This window comes from Mandrillus leucophaeus, unplaced genomic scaffold, assembly GCF_000951045.1.
Source record: "Mandrillus leucophaeus isolate KB7577 unplaced genomic scaffold, Mleu.le_1.0 Scaffold544, whole genome shotgun sequence".
In the NCBI taxonomy this organism is placed as follows: domain Eukaryota; kingdom Metazoa; phylum Chordata; class Mammalia; order Primates; family Cercopithecidae; genus Mandrillus; species Mandrillus leucophaeus.
The window spans coordinates 734,720-746,720 of NW_012105853.1; the positions used below are offsets into that span (position 1 = coordinate 734,720).

The window sequence follows — 12,001 nt, forward strand, 5'->3', positions numbered from 1 at the left end:
CAGCCTGGCCCTGCCCTCCCTGGTGCATCATCTACAGAAATGCCTGCTCTCTGACCTCCAACCACCCTGCGCTTCCTATACCCGCTGCTTCCTGCCTGCAGCCTTAGCACAGACCCCTCCTCCCCTGCCCAGAACCGCCCCCTCCCCAAGGCTTCTGGTTAAATGTCGCCTCCTCAGAGAGGCCTTCCTTGGCTGCTCTGTCTAAACTGTGTGTTGAAAAGGTCCTTCTTGATGGTTGTTGAGGAGGGAGGCTGGAGAAGAAGAATCGAAGAGGAGAAATAGAAAGCAAAATAATTTGTTCTTGGGGACCGGCTGGCAGTGGGCAAGGGGAGGCGCCCGTCTCTGGTGTGGACAGCTGGGTAGATGGAGGAGCCGTATTTGGAAATGCGGAACCCAGGAAGGGAGTGATCTAGAGGAAGGGGAAAAGTGGCATGAGATGCCTGCCTCTCAGCAGGCAGCCAGACACATGGGTCTGTCTTGGTCACTGCTACCTGCCCAGTGCCCAGCACATCACAGGCCCTCCGTGGTGGTGTGTGAGCATAGAGAATTAGAAGCCGTGGCCCTCTGGATCCTGAGCTGAAAACCACCAAAGGAGATGAGTTGGCCTGGCCAGGTGTGTACAAGGCAGAGTCTGAGAGAGAATGACCAGAGGGCAGAGCCCCTGCAGGTGGAGTTCCGGGAGCTGGAGGGAGACCATTAAGAGAATCGCACATGGCTGGTGCAGCAGGTCCCAGGCAAATGTGGCCACTGGGTTTGGCAATATGGGAGCCACAGCCCTAGCGTCATCTCCTTGCCTTCTACCCAGCAGTTCCCAGAATGATATCCAGAACAGTGTCTGACAACTGGTACAGGCTCTTCAGGGGCCACAGTTACTGGGCAAGGCCTTATGAGGGTGACTCTGGGGCAGCTGGCCAGCAGTGGGAGGGGAAGCGGTCTCAGGGGAACCCAAGGCACTGAGCTCCGACCTGCAGGTGCCAGTGCCGCACCAGGGCACCATTCCCCTGCAGGCTTTTACAGGGATTAGGTACTGGTAAGTAGCCGTGGTGGGCTGACTAGCAGGCTGGTGGGCACCAGGGTGGTACCCCTGGGCACTCATGGGGACTGGGGCTAACAGATGGGGAAGGGAGCACATTCAGGGGGCTTAGGAAACATATTTATGTAGGGAAACATTTTAATATTTTACTAACAGAAGCTATTAAAGTACTTACAAACTTACATACAAACACCATTTGGTCAAACACTTCTGTTTCTTTGGCATCCTCCTTTTTTTTTTTTTGCGACAGGGTCCCCCTCTGTCACCCAAGCTGGAGTACAGTGGTGCAATCTTGGCCCGTGGTAGCCTCGACTTCCAGGCTCAGGTGGTCCTCCCACCTTAGCCTCCCAAGTAGCTGGGACTACAGGCACGCGCCACCACGCCTGGTGAATTTTTGTTTTGAAGGGGTTTCACCGTGTTGCCCAGGCTGGTCTCAAACTCCTGGGCTTAAGTGATCCGCCTGTCTTGGCCTCCCAAAGTGCTGGGATTACAGGTGTGAGCCACTGTGCCTGGCCTCCTATTTTTCTGTTTCTGCTTTGTGAATAATTGGATGCTTGGACCTCCTGATTTAATCTTCTAATTTTCTTTTATCTATTTTTTATCATCTTGTCTTTTTGTTCTACTCTGTGGAGGATTTCTTCACTTTGAGCTTCCAGTTCTTTTCTTACTTACATCCTGACGCTGCTGCCGCATTCTCTTATAAATGTCCGAGCGCGCGTTCCTAGGTTCTGAATGTTCCCTTGTTTCAAGGATGTTATGTCTTCTCATCTCTTTGAGGATATTCATTTCTTTTTTGTTTTAGTTCTTAGGTTTTCATCTGTTCTCTGTGCCATTTCCTCGGAGTGCTTTTGTCTGTTCTCTTGTTTTGTCCCTCATGTTAGAAGCATTTCTTTTTTTTTCTTTTTTTTTGAGACAGAGTCTCACTCTGTCCCCAGGCTGGAGTGCAGTAGCATGATCTCAGCTCACCACAACCTCTGACTCCCTGGTTCAAGGAATTCTCCTGCCTCAGCCTCCCGAGTAGCTGTGATTACAGGCACCCACCACCACGCCCAACTAATTATTGTATTTTTAGTAGAGATGGGGTTTCACCTTGTTGGCCAGGATGGTCTCAATCTCCTGACCTCATGATCCTCCCACTTTGGCCTCCCAAAGTGCTGGGATTACAGGCGTGAGCCACCATGCCCAGCCTAGAAGCATTTCTTAATGTCTGGTGTTCTCTGGCTGTCCCTTTTATTTTTTAAAAAAGGGGAACCTGAGACTCGAGGTGACCTTGTGAGCTGGAGCAGAGCCGGGATGGGAGGAGGAGGCAGGAGCATGTGCTGAAGGGAGGAAGCCCCCTGAGCTCGCGCCCTGGCTTTCCGTGGCTGGGAGGGGAGGCTGAGATGCTTGGGGAGAAATGAAGGCTCCAAGCCAGAGTGACTGTTTCCAGCATGCCCTTACTGAGCGCTGCTGTAGTCCAGCCTGGTGTGGCGGCTGTGGGCAGGGAGGGGAGAGAGGTCTGAGCTGGATGGCAGCCCACTGGGACCCTCCCCTGAGCCTCCACCAGCCCTCTCCCATTGTGCTGGGCCAGGCAAGCCTCTGATGTGCCAGATGGAGGTCAGAGGAGCGAAGTCCTGATGCCTGCCCCTACCCTGGAAATTGTGACGCTGCAGTGACCCTGATAACCCCTGAATGGGCATAGGACCAGCTGGCCGTGCCAGCTCCTGGGGCTGAGGAGGAAGTCATGAGCTTGCCCTGGCACTTTCCTTGTCTCCAAGCATCAATCAACCAAGGATATGGAGGGCGTGCGTGCACGTGTGCACACATACACACGCACACACAACTTCAACCTGTTTATCCCCCTTGAGATTTGCTGACTTGTGCACTGGGGGTAAAAGGTGCTGGGAAAATTCTGGTCCTGGTTCTCAGTTTCCCTGTCTGTCTAGTGGGAGCAGCTGGACTGAGAGATGCCCATGTCTCCTGCTGTGGTCCTGCAAGGAGGCCAGTGCTCCTGAGTCTGCTCCACCCTGGCCCATCAGGCCTGCCTGGATCCTGCCCCAGGTTGGTCCACCACTCACTGTTTTGTTTCCAGGAGGAGAGGGATCGCCCTCCCAGCTAACACAGCAGAGGGGCTGCTGAACGTCATTGGCATGGACAAGCCGCTCACCCTGCCGGACTTCCTGGCCAAGTTTGACTACTACATGCCTGCTATTGCGTGAGTTGCCCCCAACCCGCAGGTCCTGGGGCAGCATTGATCCCTACAACTAGGACCGGGCCTGTCCCTCAGCCTGTGGGGGCCAGAGAAGGTGCTGTGAAACCACAGCTGTCTTTCTCACCATTGTGTACACTTAGTGAGTCTCTCCAGTGCCTTTAGGCCTCGGTTTTTCCTTCTGAGATGTGGGTGTGATGGACTGAAATTGCTTCAACTTCTACAGAGAAATGGCAGAATATGGAAGCTAAGAACACAGGGTCAGAGGCAGTGCAGGGCTTGAACCCGGGCCATCTATCTCCTAGTTCAGGGCTTCGTGTCGTGAGGGGAGGGGAGGCCTGAATGTGGGGTGGGGGCAGGGAGATGTGGGGATGATTCTCTCGAAGGCTTTTTTTTCCCCCCTGTCTTGAGTCGCTGGGGAATAGCACTAGGTACTGAAAAGGCCCAGAAGGGGTATGGGTGAGTGCTAGAGAGAAATTTCAATGACTTATTTATTTATTTATGTATTTGTTTATTTATTTATTGAGACAGAGTCTCACTCTGTTGCCCAGGCTGAAGTGCAGTGGTGTGATCTCAGCTCACTGCAACCTCCACCTCCCAGTTTAAGGGATTCTCCTGCTTTAGCCTCCCAAGTAGCTGAGTTCACAGGCACCCACCATCACACCCAGCTAATTGTTTTATACTTTTAGTAGAGATGGGATTTTACTATGTTTGCCAGGCTGGTCTCAAACTCCTGAACTCAGGTGATCTGCTCGCCTCAGCCTCCCCAAGTGCTGGGATTACAGGCGTGAGCCACCGCACCCAGCCTCCATCCTCATCCTCGAGATGCAAGAACTTCCAGTGACCCCTTCTCCTGAGAGTGGCCTGATCTCCCCTGGGCAGGGCACTTTCTTCCCACACTGGGCTCTCCCAGCACTTGTGTGCCTTCCCTCACACATTCTAGTAACCGCTTCATTTTCACTCCTCATGGCGGGAACTTCCAGCTAAGCACAGTCCACCGTTATGTGATCAACACAGTGGCCCTGGCAGGCCAATTTGTGCCTTGCTTCCGGAACAAACATACAGTGATAACAATGAAAATGTTTTGAGCATGTGTCTGCTCTGCTCCAAGCACTGGCCCGGGTGGGGTTTATGAAGTTTGACTCATTTGTCCCCACAACAACTCCTTGTTGTCAGAGGGTGACTCACCGGGGGTCACATAGCAGATAAGTGTGGACACAAGGATCCAAGTCCGTGACTATATCCCAGGAGTCTCTCACATCAGGCGTCCCTCTGGACTTGTCCAGCTGTGTCCTTTTCTCTTATTTCTCTTCCCTGCCAGCCTTACCTTCATCACCGACAAATATTGGGCTACTCTGTCCTAGGCATGGTCCTCAGCTGAGAGGTCACAGCCATCACAAGACAGAGGGGTCCTTGCCACATGGAGACTGCATTCTAATAGGGGATACAGCCAACTGGCTGATAAACCGTATGGCACACAATGTTGAGTGGCGATAAGGACCTGGGAGAAAAACAAAGCCCCAGAGAATGGTGGAGGGTCTGTTTTAAGATAAGGCAGTCTGGGCCAGGTGCAGTGGCTCATGCCTGTAACCCCAGCACTTTGGGAGACTAAGGTGGGTGGATCATGAGGTCAGGAGATTGAGACCATCCTGGCTAACACGGTGAAACCCCATCTCTACTAAAAATACAAAAAATTAAACGGGCATGGTGGTGGGCGCCTGTAATCCCAGCTACTCGGGAGGCTGAGGCAGAAGAATCACTTGAACCTGGGAGGCAGAGGCTGCAGTGAGCTGAGATGGCACCACTGGACTCCAGCCTGGGTGACAGAGCAAGATTCCATCTCAAAAAAAAGAAAAGAAAAGAAAAGAAAAAGATAAGGCAGTCAGGGAAGGCCTCTCTGAGGAGGTGAAGCTTGAGCTGGCTCTAAACCAGGGGAGTGGGAGAGACGCAGTGTAGGACACTATCGGGGAAGGGGAAGAGCAGGACTGTGTCTTCTCTGGTGGCCTCAGGGAATGAGGGAGAAGGAAGATGTTGGGGAGCCTGGCAAGGCCTGGAGGATGTAGGCCTTGTGGATGGGACCTGGGAGTTGTGATGTCATTCTCCGTGGCAGAAAGCTATTGGGGCTTTGAGGGGAGAAGCGATATGCTTTGATTTACCTTTTTAAACCCCAGCTGCTGGGTGGAGAACAGGATGACAGGGGCAAGCATGGAGACAGGGAGGCCAGTTAGAGATGGCGTGATTCAAGCCAGAATGGAGGAGGGAGAACTGGCATGCAGTTCCAAAGTAGAGCTGATAGGACTTGCACAGTGTCGAGGATCTTATCCAGTGAATGCCCAGAGCTTGGGTCTGGGGGATGAGAATGGGGCCAGAAGCGGGTTTAATCTGCCAAGGGTTGGGGATGTCATTTGCTCCTGGAGCTCCCAAGGGACTTGGGGAAGTTTGATCCCAACCCCTTTCTTCCCTTCCCAGGGGCTGCCGGGAGGCTATCAAAAGGATCGCCTATGAGTTTGTAGAGATGAAGGCCAAAGAGGGCGTGGTGTACGTGGAGGTGCGGTACAGTCCGCACCTGCTTGCCAATTCCAAAGTGGAGCCAATCCCCTGGAACCAGGCTGAGTGAGTGATGGGCCTGGAAGGGGCCGTGCTGTGGGTGTGGCTGGGAGGCTCAGCTCTGAGACTGGAGGGGTGAACTGCTGGGAATTCCTGACCCAAGCAAGACTTTGCTCTTGCCCCTAAGCTGGTCCATGGCCTCAGAAAGATGGGTTTAACTCTGTCACAAGAGATGTGGTTCCCATCCTCACCTTGCAGTTATGTTCTTACCTTGGGCACAAGTGTTTGGCTGTGTCTTGCTCTGGCCACAGGCCTGCTGTCCAGGAATGTTAACCTGCTTAGCCAGCCAGGATTTCTGAGGGGTCTCCCTTGTCACTGACGCAGATCGGATCTCTAAAGGTCCTGCTCTGACTTCATAACTGAAGTGAGCCTGGCCATTTCTAGCCCCCTGCCTGGGCCCCCATGGATCTCTAAGTGGTGTCACAAAACCATCCTGCCCCATTTTCTGAGCCATGACTCTGATACATATAGAATGTGGCCATCATGGCAGGTCCCAGCTGAGCAATGCTGGCCATCTGGGGGTGGAGAGGGCCGTGTAACACCACACACCTCCCACTAAGACCTAGGAGCACCCAGCTGCTTTAAGAGCCAGAAGGGACATGCTAGGGCCTGGGGGCATCTCTGCCAGTCTTTCCTTTGAGGCAGTGGGTCAATGGGGGAGGAGGGTCCTCCCCAAAGCCTCGCCTTCCTCCTCTGTCCCAGTCCCAGAGCTGCCCTTTAGGCCTTCCCTTTGCCTCAGGCCCATCCCTACTCCTCTCCTCACACAGAGGGGACCTCACCCCAGACGAGGTGGTGGCCCTAGTGGCCCAGGGCCTGCAGGAGGGGGAGCGAGACTTCGGGGTCAAGGCCCGGTCCATCCTGTGCTGCATGCGCCACCAGCCCAGTGAGTAGGATCACCGCCCTGCCGAGGGCCACCCGTCTCACCCCCTTGAGCCCACTGGCAGGAACTTGGGGCTTCCTGAAACAACTGGAGACCTCCTAGGCGGGCTCAGAACTTCCTGGAGATGTTCTCCCCAGGGACGCCATGCCTTTGTAGCTACCCTGCAGGAAGCTCAACACCAAATAGGAACTTAACTATTGAAAAAAAATCTAGGCTAGATTCTGATCAGCCCATGGTCCCCCCTTGAGACCCCCCAGACCAGGCCCCATCCTGTCTAGGCCACAGAACCCATGACTAGGCCTGATTTCCAGGATTTCTGAGGGGTCTTCCTTGTCACTGATGCTGATCAGATCTCTAGAGTTTGTGCCTCGTGGTGAACAGCCTCACTGTGTGACCTTGGGCAGGTCACACCACCTCTCTGGTTGTGCACCAAGACACCTCAGTTGTGCAGTGTCACAAGGAGATGATCACACTTACTTCATTCCTCTACCCTCAGGATTAGTGAGAACCAAAGAGCTAGCTGCATGCATTTCCTCTAACCCTTGCAGCAGCCTGTAAAGCAGAACTACCGTTGCTTATTCCCATTTGACACATGAGGAAACTGAGGTGGAGTGAGGTGCAGCCTCTTGCAAGGCACGAACCCTGGATTTTCATCCAGGGACATCTAGTTCCAAAGCCTGTGTTCATTCATTCTTTCTTAAACACTTCATAATAACTTTATTGGTTAACAGTACATAATACATTAGCAATATACTTTGCAATGCTAGTGTGAATTCTATTTTAGATGACATGTTAAACGGTCCTCCATTTCCTCATCTGCACATGGGAGTAAGCCTACCATGAGTGTTGTTGGAAACACCAGGTGAGAGAATGGTCCGTGTCATTTACTGAGCTCAGGCCCTGTCCTTGGTGCTTTACACACATGGCCTCGGCAAAGCCTGGCCACCCCTGTGCAACAGCGGCAGTGTTCTTTCTGCAAAGGGCAGAAACTGAGGCCCTAAGCCGAGCAGTTTTCCGCAGGCCATGTGGTTAGGACATGGCAGTTAGGATTTGAAGACACTGAGCCCTGTTTTCTGCTGGTCTCCCATGGCGGGGGTTTGGATGGGACAGCAGGCAGGCTGGGAGGTCTCTCCATGGTGCTGGTGACAGAGCCTGGGTGGGCATCTCACCCACAGACTGGTCCCTCGAGGTGGTGGAGCTGTGTAAGAAGTACCAGCAGCAGACCGTGGTGGCCATTGACCTGGCTGGAGATGAGACCATCCCAGGAAGCAGCCTCTTTCCTGGACATGTCGAGGCCTACCAGGTGGGTCTTATGGGAAGGAATGGAGAGGCTGGCCCTGGGTGAGCTTGTCTCCCACCCATAGTTGGGAGAAATCACAAGAACCAGGGAGCATGGGGTCTCCTGAGTTCTGAAGTGTGTCTTTGTTGAGTCTTAAGGCTTGGAACTGGAATCCCCCTGGGCCAGGTGTGGTGGTTCATGCCTGTAATCCCAGCACTTTGGGAGGCTGAGGCAGGAGGACTGCTTGAGCCCAGGAGTTTGAGACCAGCCTGGGCAACATAGTGAGACCCCATCTCTGCAAATACAAAAAATGAGTCAGGCATCAGGCATGGTGGTGCATGCCTGTAGTCCCAGCTACTTGGGAGGCTGGGCTGGGAGAATTGCTTGAGTACAGGAAGTCGAAGCAGCAGTGAGCTGGGGTCACGCCATTGTACCCCAGCCTGGGTGAGAGGGAGACCCTGTCTCAAAAAAAAAAAAAAGAGAAGAAAGAAAGAAAGAGAGAGAGAGAAAGGAAGGAAGGGAGGGAGGGAGGGAGGGAGGGAGGGAAGGAGGAAGAAAGGAAGGCAGGAAGGAAGGAAGGGAGGGAGGGAGGGAGGGAGGAAGGAAGGAAGGGAGAAAGAAAAGCCTCCATTTGGTGTTGGGAGTCCTATGTTGAGCCTGCTTCTGACTGTGATTTGCTGTGTGAACCTGGGCAAGACTGTGTCTTCTCTGGGCCTCTGTTTCTTCTATTGGGGTGACTGAGTTGGAGCCAACATCTCAAAAGTCGCTTCCAGCCTGATGATGAATGGGCTTCCTGCGGAGGGGCAGCATGGTGGGGAAGAGTCAGGGCTCTGGAGTCCCACTGCCCGGGCTCAGAGCTTGGTTCCACACTTCCTGTCTGACCTTAGTCACATGACTCGACTCTCCTGAGCTTCAGTCCCTCATTGTAAAATGGGTGGGATAATCGTTGTGAAATTAGATAAAGTAAACAAGTCACTTCATATACTACCTGATACATGGTAACTGGCTAATGAGTGACAGCCACCACTTAGATAAGGACTTGGGGGGTAAAAGACCAGGTTTCCCCATGCTGTTGAAGCAGGTGGCCTGACTGGGATGGTTCAAGCTCCACAGCGTGGTCAAGGCAGGGCCTGCCGGGGCCCTCTCCCTAGGGCGCCCATGACCTGGCTCTCCCCCTTCTAGGAGGCTGTGAAGAGCGGCATTCACCGTACTGTCCACGCTGGGGAGGTGGGCTCGGCCGAAGTAGTAAAAGAGGTGAGGGCCTGGGCTGGCCATGGGGTCCCTCCTTCCTGCCTCCTCCCGTACTTGGCTCCATTGTGCTTCTCTACAGGCTGTGGATATACTCAAGACAGAGCGGCTGGGACACGGCTACCACACCCTGGAAGACCAGGCCCTTTATGACAGGCTGCGGCAGGAAAACATGCACTTCGAGGTGAGCGGGCCAGGGAGTTGGGAGGAACCATCCCCGGCTGTCCCCACTTCCTGTATAGAGAGGCAGAAAGCAGGGCAGGTCCCAGGAACTCGAGGGGTGGCCCCAGGCCCAGACACGGGGGAGGGATCAGCATGGCCTGGGGCCATCCCTGCCAGCCACACACCTGCTCTTCCAGATCTGCCCCTGGTCCAGCTACCTCACTGGTGCCTGGAAGCCGGACACGGAGCATGCAGTCGTTCGGTGAGCTCTGTTCCCCTGGGCCTGTTCAATTTTGTTCCAGGAAGGCCAAAGAGGGAAGAAACTGCAGGGACTGGGCATCAGCCCACGCCGGATCTCTTAGATATGAAATCTCTTTGACGCCCTGGGAAGTAGGCATTGCTGTCCTCATCTGACAAATGAGGAATCCGAGGCCCAGATGTGCTGTGGCTTGGCTGGGACTACCCAGCTGCTAACCAGCAGAGCTGGGGCCCTACAGCTCATTCAGCTGGAGCAGAATGCTCCGATACTCTGAGGGAAGCTTCCATACCTTCCAATCCTCCCAACTCTGCCTCCTGGGCATCGCGTAGGAAGCAGGAGTCCCTCTGGCCAGCATGTTCTCTGTTCCTGGCACCTGGCCCTTGGGACCCCTGGGCAGTCCCCTGAGAGCCAGCTTGAAGCTTTCCACTGGAGGGTCTGTTCCACCCTACCTGGCTCCCATCCTGGAGTCTAACCAGGGCCAAGATCCTTCTTCCGTCCTGTTGCCAAGCCCTTGGAGCAATATCAGGCCTTAGGAAAAAGCTGCCTTCCCCAGGACAAGGACAGCAAGAACTCAGGGTGACCATGGTCAGGCCAGCACTTATCCATCTGCCAGGCATATGAGAAGAGGAGGGGCTAGGGCTCTGATGTTCTGATGACAAGGGAGTCTTGAGGCTTGCCTTAGGGACATGTGGCACCTGTGGTGGTTCTTGGAGGCACGTGGGTATACGTGATCCAGGAGTCATCTGCACAGATATGGTGGCTGAAGGAGAAGCAGTGGCCCCAGGAGGTGGTGGAGCAAGAGGGCCTAGGATAGAACCCAGTGGGACAACGGTATTTAAGGGACCAGCAAAAGAGACAAGTAGGAGGAAAGTCAAAAGTGTGGTGTCAGAGAAATCCAGGGAAAAGGTTTGAACAAACAGCCAACAGTGTGAAATTCTGCTATACAAGTCAATTATGGTCGGAGCTAGGAAAGATCCATTAGATACAACAAGATGGTGGTCAGGGATCGTGCTAAGAACAGCTTTCATGGTATGTTGGAATAGCCAGCTCCCAGTGGGACTGAGGAACAAGCAGGGTAGGGTGCAGAGGGGAAGGCTAGAGAGGGTGGCAGCTGGAGGGGGATGTTGCTTTCTTGGCTTCCACCCCCCGCCCCCCACCGGCTGCCACTCTGCCTGGTTCTCATGTCTGGCCTCTCTGCTGCCTTTGCCCAGCTCTGGTCTGCAGGATGGGTTGGAGTCTGGAGTTTCTGGTTACCTAGACTTGAGCAAGTCACCTCAATTCTGAATTTATTTCCCCCTCTGCACAAGGATCAGATCTTTCAGATCTGTTTGAGGCTGCTTTGAGGATCAAAAGCGGGTGAATGTCAATGTGTTCTATTTACGTACGAGTAAAAGGAGGCTCGTTCTCTCCTCCTCCCCCTGCAGGCTCAAAAATGACCAGGCTAACTACTCACTCAACACAGATGACCCGCTCATCTTCAAGTCCACCCTGGACACTGATTACCAGATGACCAAACGGGACATGGGCTTTACTGAAGAGGAGTTTAAGAGGCTGGTGAGTGGGTGTGAGCCATACTGGCCTTGACTCGGGTTTGGGAGTATGATATCTACAGGTCCGGTCTGGGGCCTCGAACCTTTGGAGAGAGGGAGCGAGTTTGCCTCAACAGTCCAACACAAGCCCAACCTAGACACTTTCCACAGAGAAGGCTCTTTGTGTTGACGACCTGACCTAGGACCAGGTTTTTGATCCTTTGCTTGGGTTGAGTGCCTTTAAAGAATGCAGTGAAAGCTATCAGCCCTCTCCCCAGAAAGGTGTGTGCAGCTATGAAGTCTCGTGCGCTCTCTTCAGGTTGTTCTTAAATCCCAAGCTGAGTAAGTCCGTTCCTGCAGGTGTCTGCGGGGTGTCTCTGGCCCCCTACATGCTACCCTGTCTCTCAAAGTTTTCTCCAACTTCCTTCTCACAGCCCTTTATCATGTAATGACACATTAAGAACACAAGCTCATGGTCTCTGCTCTGGCACTTGCTGCCGTGTGACAGTGGACAAACAGTGGACAAATCCCTCCCCCTCTAAGTGTATCTGCCCATGTTCAGTGAAAAGGATGGACTATCACTACATTGCTAAGAGCTGCCTTCTTTGTTCCCTGGTTCCATGTCGTCTGCCATTCTGGCCTTTCCAGAACATCAATGCGGCCAAATCTAGTTTCCTCCCGGAAGATGAGAAGAGGGAGCTTCTCGACCTGCTCTATAAAGCCTATGGGATGCCACCTTCGGCCTCTGCAGGTAGGTTCCTGTCTCGGTTTCTGGGCGGTTGCCCCGTCCTGGCTCCAGCCTGGCTTTCTGCGGGA

General features: G+C 53.7%; 1 protein-coding gene across 1 annotated transcript in view; it reads left to right on the forward strand.

The window, feature by feature from the left end:
* The window catches only part of ADA (adenosine deaminase), a 31,847-nt gene that overhangs the window by 19,140 nt on the left and 706 nt on the right, over positions 1-12,001 (forward strand). Inside the window, exons 3-11 of the mRNA XM_011997630.1 lie at positions 3,105-3,227; positions 5,691-5,834; positions 6,596-6,711; positions 7,884-8,011; positions 9,170-9,241; positions 9,318-9,419; positions 9,595-9,659; positions 11,081-11,210; positions 11,834-11,936. Of these exons, the coding sequence (XP_011853020.1) occupies positions 3,105-3,227; positions 5,691-5,834; positions 6,596-6,711; positions 7,884-8,011; positions 9,170-9,241; positions 9,318-9,419; positions 9,595-9,659; positions 11,081-11,210; positions 11,834-11,936 (983 nt within the window). The remainder of the gene's footprint in view (positions 1-3,104; positions 3,228-5,690; positions 5,835-6,595; positions 6,712-7,883; positions 8,012-9,169; positions 9,242-9,317; positions 9,420-9,594; positions 9,660-11,080; positions 11,211-11,833; positions 11,937-12,001) is intronic.